The sequence below is a fragment of the Chelon labrosus genome (genome assembly GCF_963514085.1).
Source record: "Chelon labrosus genome assembly, chromosome: 22".
NCBI lineage: Eukaryota > Metazoa > Chordata > Actinopteri > Mugiliformes > Mugilidae > Chelon > Chelon labrosus.
The window spans coordinates 10,680,420-10,692,988 of NC_140355.1; the positions used below are offsets into that span (position 1 = coordinate 10,680,420).

The 12,569-nt window shown below is 42.7% G+C and overlaps 1 protein-coding gene across 1 annotated transcript in view; it reads right to left on the reverse strand.

The window, feature by feature from the left end:
* Window positions 1-600: 600 nt before the first annotated feature.
* The window catches only part of sh2d3ca (SH2 domain containing 3Ca), a 51,514-nt gene continuing 39,545 nt past the window's right edge, over window positions 601-12,569 (reverse strand). Inside the window, exons 5-15 of the mRNA XM_084572087.1 lie at window positions 12,098-12,226; window positions 9,847-9,996; window positions 8,014-8,291; window positions 6,978-7,105; window positions 6,505-6,877; window positions 5,519-5,648; window positions 4,814-4,929; window positions 4,237-4,408; window positions 4,045-4,156; window positions 3,754-3,960; window positions 601-2,924 (exon numbers count right to left, since the gene is read on the reverse strand). Coding sequence (XP_084428213.1) covers window positions 2,749-2,924; window positions 3,754-3,960; window positions 4,045-4,156; window positions 4,237-4,408; window positions 4,814-4,929; window positions 5,519-5,648; window positions 6,505-6,877; window positions 6,978-7,105; window positions 8,014-8,291; window positions 9,847-9,996; window positions 12,098-12,226 — 1,971 coding nt within the window. The 3' untranslated portion in view covers window positions 601-2,748. The remainder of the gene's footprint in view (window positions 2,925-3,753; window positions 3,961-4,044; window positions 4,157-4,236; window positions 4,409-4,813; window positions 4,930-5,518; window positions 5,649-6,504; window positions 6,878-6,977; window positions 7,106-8,013; window positions 8,292-9,846; window positions 9,997-12,097; window positions 12,227-12,569) is intronic.

Sequence of the window (12,569 nt, forward strand, 5' to 3'; positions counted from 1 at the left end):
AAAAATACTAATTTGTTTAATATTTCAGTATAATAATGTATTATAAATGCCCAATTTATTTCTTGATTGTATTTTATTTATCTGAATCTGTTGTAGCTGTCAGAAAATGCATTGTAGTTTTTGTTGTTTTTCCCCTTTTGCCGACTATAATTCCTCCTGTTTCTATGTAATGATGTTTCTATCTATCTATCTATCTATCTATCTATGTTTCCTCTGAAATACGAAATAGAAATATAACATATTATAGAGTAGAAATAATAAGTAAGTAGCACAAAATTTCACATGAGTAAATTAACTTACTTACTTTGCATCACGACTTTAAAGGATAAGTTTAGCAGTATTTTGTACTTTTCCCTACTACTGACAAATTTACAAATTTTTATTATCTGATGTTCTGTAGAGCAAACAATAAATAAATCTAAATATTCACTAGTTTCAGGTATGAGTTGTAGCATCTGTGCTGTGGTGAGTATTTATGTCAGCAAATGTGTACAGTCAAAATAAAGTTATCTACCTAGTTCATGTTGACTGTAAGTCCTATTTATAATTTTCTATGACTGTGACAACTATAATAAAGATCTAATCATTTATATAGACTAGTTTATAATTACTGATGGATGGGTGAAGGATTAATAAGCTTAAAACTGCCTTCTGGGTCACTATACCAGCAATGTGCTCTCACTAAGAACAAAGAATCAAACTCGTCAACACAAGCAATCGTTTTATTTGAAAAAAAGTGAATTGCTATGTACAGTACGTAAAAAAAAAACAACAACAAAAAAAACATGAGACAAGACCTAAATCATTTCTTATGTTTTTGCGTTTCAAGTTCATCTCATACGGTCTGTTCGACGCAGCAGAACCACAGAGCATTCCTGTACAGCATTCAACAGAGGACAAATACAAATACATTTTACATCATCAGTGGTATCAGTGATCAAACCTAAACCAGTAGGCATCCTCTTGGTCTCACAACACACACAGTCATTTCTTTTCTCTGTGTGTATGTCTTCAATATTACAATTAATGATTCTGTTTTTTTGTTTTTGTTTTTTTTCTCACTAAAGATCACCCCCTGTTGGACCGCAGTGGGAACTGAGCTGGCACATGGCTCCTCGGCGATCTCATGAACTCTGCTCTGTACAGCTGGTTTCAGACTAGAAAACTGGGATTTACACACAATCATCCACTTAAGACTCTCCAAGAAGCCTCTCTAAGGTAGAAGTATTATTTGTGTATGACTGATATCTGACTATGTCTTCATATATAGTTCATCAGATTGAATAAGAAAGGCTAGTGATTGAAGATTTCCTTAAATATTCTGAATAGGTTCATCAGGGACGTCCCAGCCCTTGATTGACATGATTGCATAGCTCTGAGAGTGGGCTCCAGCCCTCTCAGGCCTCTCAATACAGCAGTACTGTAACACTGAATGGTCAACCAAAATAAAATCCCAAAGAAATCAAATTATTCCAGTTATTTTTAGCTCTATTGCTGAAACACAAATTCAACACATACAATCATAAGGCATTCTCTTTAAGCACAGCAGTTGTGTACACGTCCTTAGATTCATTCCATTTTAAGACTGAAAAGAAACAAAATTGAATTGAAAAACATATTTGCAATGTGACAAATTGTCTAAGATCAATTTTTTGTACTTGTATATTTCACAACTTTGACAAATCTTTAATTTTAAATTAGTATTAAAGCAACATTTGACTTGGTATAACATTTATAGATGCATGCATCAACCATTTGAAGTATTTCTGCACATTTAGAAACCATACCAAACCATGTTCAAACTAAGTGAAACCTTGCTTTAACTAAATTTAAAGTACACGCTCCGTATTTCTTTTATAATTGCTGGCTGTAACAACATTATGTGCACAGGACACACAATATCAAATGTATTGGACGCGAGAGATGTTGGCGGCTTTGTCCCTTTAGCGTTTTCATAAAACGCGCAAAGCCCTCGCGGTAGAGACGCTGCCATTACTTCTGCAAATGCCCCATTTCGGGTACATTTATTAATGCATGCCTGATACATTTTTAATGGGACTCGATGGGACTGCTTGATACATATTTAATGAGATTTCACGAACAGGGTTTCCTCAGAATGAGCACCGACACGGTCCCAAGAGTTTCATGAAGCAATGTCCATAATGTTTGGATGTCTTTTGATCAAATCCAACAAATAAGACAACAAAAGAACAATGATGTTAAAAAAAAAAAAAAAAAAAAAAGGAAGGAAGGAAGACGCTTACATACACACACACTCGCACAGACTAAACATCTATATATGACCTATGTAAGTTATTGTTGTTATTTTGGCTAAAGTGTGTGACAGCAGTTGAGCGTCTGGAGCGAAGCCAAATCCTGTAGCTCGGTTTGACCCTCGAAGAACACCGTACACACGTGTAGAAGAGCTGGTCACCCTTATCACCTGTCTTCGTCTCCTTCTTAGCTTGTCGTCTCTCCCTTAAATATTTTCAAGTGAAGAAGTCCACTAGAGGAATAGGAGAACCCTCTGCGTCTTCCTTTGAGTCAATAGTGAGTGCAACACATGTTATAAGTGAGGTCCCTATTCCTGTTGCTCACTGCACATGCTCTTTTTTAGCTGCCTCTTCGTTCACTCTCACTCCTCCCAGTGTTCAAGCTCCCACATCATCCTTTACGATGCAAAACAGGACCATACCACCGTGAGCGGTAAGTGCAATCGGGAGTGTTTCGTTGACGCCGGGCCAGGTGCTATAGCTCGCTTTGACGCACGGGAGGCTCTAGCTTGTGTGATAGGGCGGTGAGGACTTTGTCGAACTTTTCGTAGCGCTCCGACTGGCTGCCCTCGGAGCCGCGGCTGCCCCACAGGAGACGCATCTGAAACTCCGTCTGGAAGATCTCGTTTATCTCTGCTCGCTCCTGAAATCCTGGAGAGGAGAAGAGATGGGGAGGTTTATTCTATGCAGATGACACTGTGATCTCAATACTGGTGGTAAATTATGGGGTAAACAGAAAAAGGAAATAGAATATATAATATTTTTTAACTTGGTCACTGCAGTACAGCAAAACGACACATTTGATCAGAAAATAACTGGGCATAAGTGGACAAAAAATACATTTAAAAAGTCGCAACTGACATAACTGAGGTAAAGTAACATAGATGAAGCCTTAGTAGAGCTTTCAACTAAATATTACCTTTGTGATTAGAATCTATTAGTTGCCTTTTTAATTTAATACTAAGCTACATGTATGCTTCTGCCGTATCTGTGCCGCAGGCAGTTACAGCGCATTTCAGCCAGTTCAACTGACTTTAACCGTACGAAATAGGTGTGTCCGCTTGAGCTAATAGAGCTGTTGATGAAAGGAGGTCAGGATGATCGATAGCAGGACGTTACAGAAAACAGAGATGCAAACTGACACCTATTGACACACTGTTCAATAAAGCAGTAATGACCTCAAACTGAGAGCCAATGGTGAGGCATTAAGAATCAATACGACAAACATAGTAATCACACACACGGTCATTATGATGAAATTAGTGACGCCGTGACACTGAACAACAGCATGATGTTAACACAATACTCGATGTCATTTTCTTGTTGCACGTTCTGTCTTAATTTCTGAAGGTTAGAGTGGATGAACACTTGGATGCTAAGTATGCTCATACTGGGGAACAGCAGTTTGGAGGTACCTGATGACACACCAAAAAAAGGTCTATAAGGTTACAGCACATCAAAGGGAACGGGAATATCTTACCCTGCAATTTGGTCTCTGCATTGGTTCTGTAGATTCCCCCGTGATGTGCAATGGTACGAGCCGCCTCTAGGTGGTACATGACCACATCTACTCCCACCTCTGCACTTTCCCAGGCCTCCAGCGTCTCACCGAGAGCCACGCCGCGCTCCAGTAAGGACAGGACGGGAATGATGTGAGGAAAGGAGGTGTTGGAGAGGGCACTGGACTCTGAAAGAAAAAAAAAAAAAAGAGAACTGAGTTCTGAGTCCTAGATAAATACACACTTGCACACATCAGCTACTAGGGTCTCACCTTTGCCATCGTTCATATTCTTTATGAAAGGTTTGAGTTTCTTCTCGTATAGAATGGCGCCCTCTGTGTGTCTCTGGCGTAGAGTTACCCATGTCTGCTCCAAGCGGGAAATCTGAAAAATTCAAAAATGCATTTGACACCAAACTTCAATAGATACCTGGCGATGGGGACTTGTTTCGGTGTGTTTCTTACCTGTGGCAGCTCCAGGGCTCTCATCACAGCAGCGAAACCAAACATGTTGCCCATGTTGCTTTTCAACTCCGCTGCTAGTTGGATGGTCTTGTGGAGCAGGGCTGCCCTCTCCTCTGTACTTCCCGTACAGCCTAGGAGGTCCACGGCCATCATGATAGACATGGTGTAGAACCTGAGATAAAAGGTGGGGCAATTTAAGAAAAGGCTTTAATAAAGATGAGGCATTATGGAAAAAGTTATGTAGCCAGTAATGTAATCTAATGGTTAGATGTAGAGGGTATATTTTATTTAAAGTGCTCTGTTTAATAATTTTACAGAGAAGTTTGAGGAAGAAGCCGTCACTCAAAGCTGTAATACAAAGACTGATGTCTCAGTTACACTGAGCATTATGACAGCAGAGGAAAAGAGGAAGAATAGAAGATGAGAAGAAAGTGAAGATGAGGAGACATTTTGAAGGCTGTGAATGAAAACGGCACAGAAAAGATGAAACGGAGGAGAAGACTGTCACAGCAGTGACAATCAATAGCTGGATTAATGAAAGAGTTCTTGAGTCATGCATAAAGAAAAACATTTGTACCTCTCCAGTAGGTCAAGTCTCAGCTGGTGTCCATGCGGTAGCGTCAGCAACTCAAGCCCAGAGGACACTCCCATCATCCTTTGCGTTTCTGTGGTTACGCCTAATATTCTAGCAACCTGCCCAAGAGCAATGATAAAAATATCAGTATATCTGGGTTCTTACATTTATGAATAACATACTATATGTGCATATACACCCATCAAGCATAACATTATGACCACCTTCTGAATACTGTGTAGGTCTCCCTTGTGCCTCCAAAACAGTAACAGACAGGTTAGTGGGGGCCTTTGGGTCCTATGGGTTGAGGGGAGGGGCCTCTGTGGATCAGGCTTGTTCCAGTGCATCCCAAAGATACTTGATCAGTTTGGGATCTAGGGAATTTGGAGGCCAGGTCATCACCTTGTGCTGTTTCTCATCTTTCATTGATTTGTTCCTAAACTGTTTTTATGCGTGTGCCTGTGTCAGGCTGCATCCTGCTGGGGATGGCTGCTGCCATCAAGAAGTGTCATTGCTATGGGGTGGAGGTGCCTGGTTTGGTCTAGGTGAGTGGTACATGTCTAAGTAACATCCACATAAATGCCAGGTCCAAAAGTTTCCCACGAGAACACTGAATTGTCACACGATGGTCAATGTTATTTACTTCTCCTGTCAGTGGTTTTAATGTTATGGCTGATCGGTATATTTGTTGTGTGTGATTAGGCGTACCGTGCAGTCCATTATGGTGATGTGTTTGGCTGCAGTCCTTGCGTCCACCTCAGCCAGCAGCTCTTTGACTCTCTTCAGCACAGACATCTCCAGAGGCTTATTCTCGGCTGGCATAAGGGAAGACTCGTACCTGCAGCAAGAAAAAAAAATCCACCACAGATGAGGAATGTCAGAAAAGGTAAAGAAAATTAGGTTTACACAGGTTTTGGAACTTGTGAGGCTCATGCAGATATTATGACTTTAAATGGATCATTTGGCTCAAGTTCATATTTTAGTTACAGTTAAAAATCGAACAATTACCACAAACATAATCTACAGTGTAATTTCTGGTGTGCAATTCCATGCAAGTTATCTGCTGACATACCAATATCTCTGCTGAAAATATCGACCTGTACTGCCACAACATCTGCTGCTACATGGGATGAGACGTGCCAATCACTGGCTCACACTGATGCCTCAACCATCAGCAGCCTCTTCCTGCCTTTAACTGCCAATTTCCCCCACAGCGATTGAGCAATAATCCTCCTGCACCACAATTTCACTGGGGACGGCGAGGTGTCCAAAAGATGCTATTTGCTCACTAGCGGCTGCCGGCTCAGTGTACCCGACCATTTTCCTCTTACAAGCTTCATCTGCTGCTTCCTCCCCTGGCACCGTAAGCCCAAATAAAATACAGTATCTGCTATGTCTCTAACCTCAGCACAAAGTCTGCCCCCCGGGTATTTCCCACAGGATTATCTGTTGTTTGCTCAAGTCTGTTTTTCGGTCTCCGTTCACTCCACTGCAGTGCCTCTCAGAACTGTCTCACTACACTTTTGCCCTCTATGAAAAATGTCAGCAAGTGTATTGACCCTAACCATAAGACCTTACAGTTCTTCAAACTGTGAAGTTTAAAGGCAGGCCAAATTTCTGTTCCTATTGTTCTTCCTATGGACAATTAACACATCTTGAGCCCTAAAAAGTTCACTTTGCCGTCTGTCTCGTACCTGGATGGTTTGAATGAGGAAGCCGTCTCCACCTGCGGGGCGGTGAACATCCCCTCTCCTTCCTGTCTCGCTTGCTCCGCCCTCCTCTCCTCAACTCGCAATCGTTCTACGTAGCCCTTAGTCGGGGGTTTGGGCGGCCCCGGGGGGCAAGGTCTGAGGTCGCAGTAGCTACCCGCCGTTTCTGAGGGATGCGATTGGTAGCTGGGATGATGGGCGGGCGAGGAGTGCGCCGAGTGCGAGGTACGCGCGGGATGCTCGGGAGGGATGTCCCCGGCCGAGGGGCTGAGCTGAGGTTCGCTGGAACGACGCATCACGGGGGAGGGAGGGACGACGGCCAGAACCCGCCCACCCGAGTGGGCTCTTTGCCTGGTGACTGGGAAAAAAAAAAAAAAACAGAGCGCAGCCTTTAAATATCTGCAGAATGTGTTGGTGAATGTGAGGACTTTTTATTTATTTATGCGTCTGGCACTTACTAGCACTATACGCAGGGGACAGTGGCGTCTCCCCAACAGGCGACAAGGGGCAGCGATACTCCTGAATCTGGTCCATGCTCATCGCACAGTTCCGCATTGCGTCTTTATGGTGGTGGATTGTCGACGGGCTGCAAACACAGCATTTAAATAACGTTAAACATCTGACAGAAGGAAGGGAACGTGACAAAGCTGTGCAGTTCAGGGTCATTTCAGGTGACAGGAATAGTGTGGTTTAGGATGTATAGGTTGATTATTTCAAGGTGAGAGAAGAGGGAGGCATTTAAGTTGGTGTGACTTTCATGACAAATCTTACACATGTGCTATTTCTAAAACTAAACCCACATTTGGGACTTGGAAGCAGCAGCAGAAACATGGAGTACAGCGAGATCACTGAGGAAAACACTGAGAAAACGAATGTTTAAAGTTCAAGATTTATTACGACCATTTAACTGGGAGCTGTTTTCAGTGTAGATAATACTTTTCACCCAGACATCTTTGCTTACAAATGCTCTCCTCCACTACCCATGGGGCTATTTTTGTATATTTCTTCACTGTACACAACATATTCGTCTGCTCCTCCTTTGTAGATTCAGTTTCAAGTTTCAAATACCCATTAATGTTTGAAACTTGAGTGGATCCAGCGAAGAGGGCGGCCAAGTGAACAAGTCAGCTTCACTCTGAGGACCTGATGCCCTTTATTCGGGGGGGGTGGGGTGGTGGGGGGGTGGTAATGGTGTCTGTGAAGTGAGGGGCGACCACAGGAAGGTGGAAGGTAAGTGCACTAGGTTCAGTGCTCAATAACAACACTGGTGTCTCTCACACACTAACACACACACAACCTGCAGCTTGGCACAGGCTCCGGCTCTGGTTCCGTTGGCACCACTGGTGTCTCAACTGGACTGGGACTGTCTGAGTCACTAATCATGTATATAACATAAAGCGACAATGAAAAAATGACAAAGCTGCAAAAAGAGAATGCTTTTAGGTCAGAAATGCACCCACAATCACAAATGCATGCTTGTTCTCCCGGGCTCACCTGTGAGGTATTATCTTCTCCGCCGTCAGCCCATCAGTCATGGTGACGCTCCTCCTCTTGATGTACGCCCCCCTCTGGCTGGACGGCGAGTAGGCCGAGCCTTGCTTGCTCATGGAGAGGGCGAAGGTGGCCTCCAGGTATCGCAGGGGGACAGTCCTGCTGACCGGACAGTAGATGTGGACAGCGCTGGACTGGGAAACCGGCTTGCGTTGGCCCACATAAAAGCGCACAAGCTCCTGGACCGAGTCGAAGCTGTCCGCCTCCAGCATGTACTGCACCTGGCGATGAAGATATAGGTTACAGTTTAAAATCTCGGAGTTCCAACAGCCGCTGCATTTACCACAAGGAAAACACCCGAGCATTTGTGTTCTCCGTTGTTCTCACAGTTTAGTTGGGGCACATATTCTTGCCGTTCCTCTTATATTCTGTCTACAGTCAGCGGGGAATGATCTAACAGCAACTTAAAATACATTAAAAAAGAAACTGGCATCAGCAAGCTGGGTCGGGATTAAAGCTCGGAGGCAGAGAGAGGCAGCAGAGGCACAGCTGGTCAACGAGGCACACCTGCACCAAATTAGCCTCCGCATGTAATTAGCTCAATCACCAGGGGCAACAAGAGAAAACAGACATTTTAAAATGGAGGACAGATATTGACTTGGCAAATATAGAATATTAAAAAAAAAGAAACCACTTCCATTCAGACATAGAGGTTCGGAGAGCTGGTGTGCATGTTGATGTAAAAGAGTCTGAACTGAAATGAGAGGAGGCTAAACCAGTCGGACTAAAGCTGCCTTCAAATGGAACCCGTGAGCTCGTGGGTAGGACATGGGAAGTTGTGTGCATCCTTCGTTAACCTTTCACTTCACTTCACTTCCCTGGTGAACACAGTAATCCCAGTTTTGGCATATGAAACGCAGGTGTAGCAAACGGCGCATTCACATGCTCCTTGGACGGGTCTCATTTTCCCAAAGGAGGAAGTCGTTTATACACATTCAGTGTCTTTAAGATGGGATATGAAACACGATGGGCGCTACCAACAAGGACGTGTTGTGGTTTTTCAGCGGTTAACACATTGATAGCTGTTTCCGTGACTCCATGACTTACGATTGACTGATGCATGTTGGTCATAAAACTGCCCTTAATTGCCAACGCGCTTGCAAAGAATGGACAAGAACAACTTCCACCCAAATTATCACTGACTTTCTGAATTGTTGTTCCATCCATTAGCACAGTAAGAGCTAACGGTACGTCCAGGTTCTACTTGCCGTCAAATGGGGCTAAACATGTTTATTGTGTGTACCTGTTCATTAGCTTTTTTTAATTTTTAACCTCAATGGCTTCTAGACAACCAACGGCTGCGTATCAGCGACCTTCTCGTGACTCACATCTGATGTTACCACTTGAACGCCACACATTTTTATGTTGCCTTCAAACGGAACTCATGAGCTCTTGGGCGGGACGTGGGAAGTCGTGCACACAACTCGTGAATTCGCACTTTGCCGATAATCGCCACTTGCAAGGTCGTGAAAGGGCAGTTCAGTTAGACTCTTCTCATGGGCACGCTGACTTATCTGAAATCAACATGTGTACATGACTTCCCATTTCAGAACCGCAAGCTAACAAGTTCAATTTGAAGGCATTCAAGTATTTTAATGCATCGCTGGTGTTGTACATGCTGACTCTCCAGGAACAATTACTGATACATCTACATTAGTTACTCCTGCTCCCACACTGAGGGCACTGATGAGCTGATGGTTTGATCCTAACTAAGTAACCACCTAGCATCATATATGAGTGTGTCAAAAAGTAAATGTAAGACAGACCAATACGTACCTTAGTCTCGCTGGATTTGACCAGGACTTTACTGATCTTGAAGTGCAGCACCTCGTTGTCCCATCGACAGGTCAAAACATAATCGCCAACACTGGTCAAGGAATCGCGCACGAGGAAATCTCCATTACGCAAAACCAGAGTCTCTGACACCTAGGAAAAAAATAGGAAAGAGAGAGTAAGTTTTGAGTTGTAAAATAGAATGAAAAAGCTTAGAGGATAAAGAGCTGCAGGCAAGCTTGGCTCACTGAGCTATAGCCCGTATGTAAATGTTTAGTTTCTGACACTTAATAACTGAATTGAGAAAATCATGATCACTTATAGTAATGCCTTAGGATGGCTTGCGTTGCTGAACAAACACAACTATCTCTCACTGGAAAAAAAAATTGGCTCCGGTGTGCACAGGTTGAGTTGGCAATGATGAATAAAAATCCAAGCGACAGTGTCTGGAATGACTTTCTGAAGACGTATTTTATATCGAACTCAGCACTAAATGAAATGTATTTAGAATTTATTGACAATCCAGAAAAAGCAGTGTTCACGGTTTGAGGCAAAGCTTCAGGCTGTACATCTCGCCGATACCAAACACTGCAGATGTGAGACAGAATCACAAATATTGATCTAGTAGCTGTGTAGTGAGAGAGAGACACGTTTCAAGCAGCATATTCTCTTTCGAAGTACATGCAAAGAGACTATAAAGCAAAAGGTGCAAGGCTTAAAATTGATTCGACCCAGGGTACAAGGCATAAAATATGTAATACAACAGAGCCAATGGTAAATATTGTCACTGGCCAGCAGGAGGCAGTATATACACAGATCAAAATTTCAGAAGGAGTGCACGTTTTTCTTAATGCTTCCACTGAAAAAATAATAATTATTCTGAGGTAAGTAACCCAATGCATTTCAAAATACACCATGTTAACAGTTTGAAAGTATAACAATATATGAAATAATGTGATTTAAGGGAAACCACATTAGTCACTCATACACTCACTGCTGTCCATTGTGGGGGTCTTACAAACACGAATGACTGGATTATAGAGTAGGGACAGGGTTTAAGAGAGTTAATATACAGTACCTGCTCACAAGGCCTAGTCACCATGCATTGTTTTGGTAACCAGTATGCCTGGGGTTCCCCCAAGTTTACACTGGGGCAAACCATGAATAAATGAATATTTTATGTAAATGAACAGGAGAGAGAGACTCACAGATGGCTGATTTGAATCCGTGTCTGTGTTTATGTGTGTGTCAAAGAGAGACAGAGGTTGATCAAGAGACAGAGGCCGCGTCTATGAACAAGTACCCTCCACATGTGCATGAGGTGTGTGCGAGCGCCAGGGGTCCGCTGTTGTGCGTCTCTGTGTATCTGTGTCTTAGTCACCAGCTGTGGAATTCAATTGCGTACATCGGCAGCATAACGCAGCTGTCTGTTTGGCAGAGTTTCCCTCCTTCTGAACGCTAAAGCAATTTCTGCTGAGCTGTGACAGATGATGGGATTCATTAATCAGTGTTGTTCTGTGTGTAAAGCGTTTAAACTGTGCTTTCAAAGCCAGAGACTTCAGCTAAGTAATCGCTCAACTAACACTGCTGGTTGACAACCACGTCAACCCACAATTAAATGCTATTATATTCGTTCCTTTTATCTAAATAAATTCTGCGTTTTTAATATAAACTATGAAATGTGAGGTTGACATGAAAACAAAACTAGCGGTAGATCCTTTTCAGAAATTGTCTAAACATAATTTATTTCACTGCTACAGAGAGAGTCTAAGTTGAACCTTCTCATCTTGGCGGTTTCTTGGTAATTAAATTCTTGAAAACTGACAATTTTCACAACTGACTTATGATAAATGAATGAATGAAGTTTTACTTTATGGGTGAAAGCACTGTGTGTTAAACTAGAAACACGCTTCATTCAGCTTAAACAAAAGAAAGTAAAGCTGCAGCTGGAGTGATTACTTTCCTCTTTCAATGATTTTTTTTTTTTTTTTCAATGAATATATTTAAAAGAAAAAAAGAAAAGCCCAGATCTCCAAGTGGAATTTGCAAATTGCTTGGTTTGTTCAAAACCCTAAAGATGTTCAATTTTCAAAGACGCAAAACAGGCGAAAGCAGCAAATCATCATCACATTTATGAAACTGAACCTGCAAGCGTGGACCAGTCTGTCCACTCTTGTCCTCCATTGTTACCTTAGCACAATGCACTCTGCTGCATAAGCATATAATCCTCCGGTGCACTTCACCGTCTTCTTACCTCTCTGGGTATGTGTCCATGGTACCAGCCATGGCTCCTGATGTCAGCAGGGCTCAGTTTCAACTCCTCCTCCAGTTCCTTGCGAAGCTTCTCGGGAGGAGACTCCAGCAGGTACTTCTCCTTGGAGAACTGCATGAGACAAACAAAGAGGAAAACAAGAGTTAAGTTGTGCAAGTACACACCACATTCAGCTTATACTTTATGGAAATCTATATTTAACTTTTATTATTCATATTCATCCCAAGGATTGAGATCTCAAAGGAGATTTGTGTCCATGAGTATATCTGTAAGCACATAACTTAAACCATTCGATACAAACTGCAGTATAATCCTCATCACAATGTAATATAGTGTGTGGTGCAACAGAGCGTCTTTTACACAAATACACGCCGACAAAAACACACACCCGCGTTACAGAAGGCAACACTGCAGGGAAGCGCCACTGAGTGGTGCCTTCCGCGCAAATGTGCAC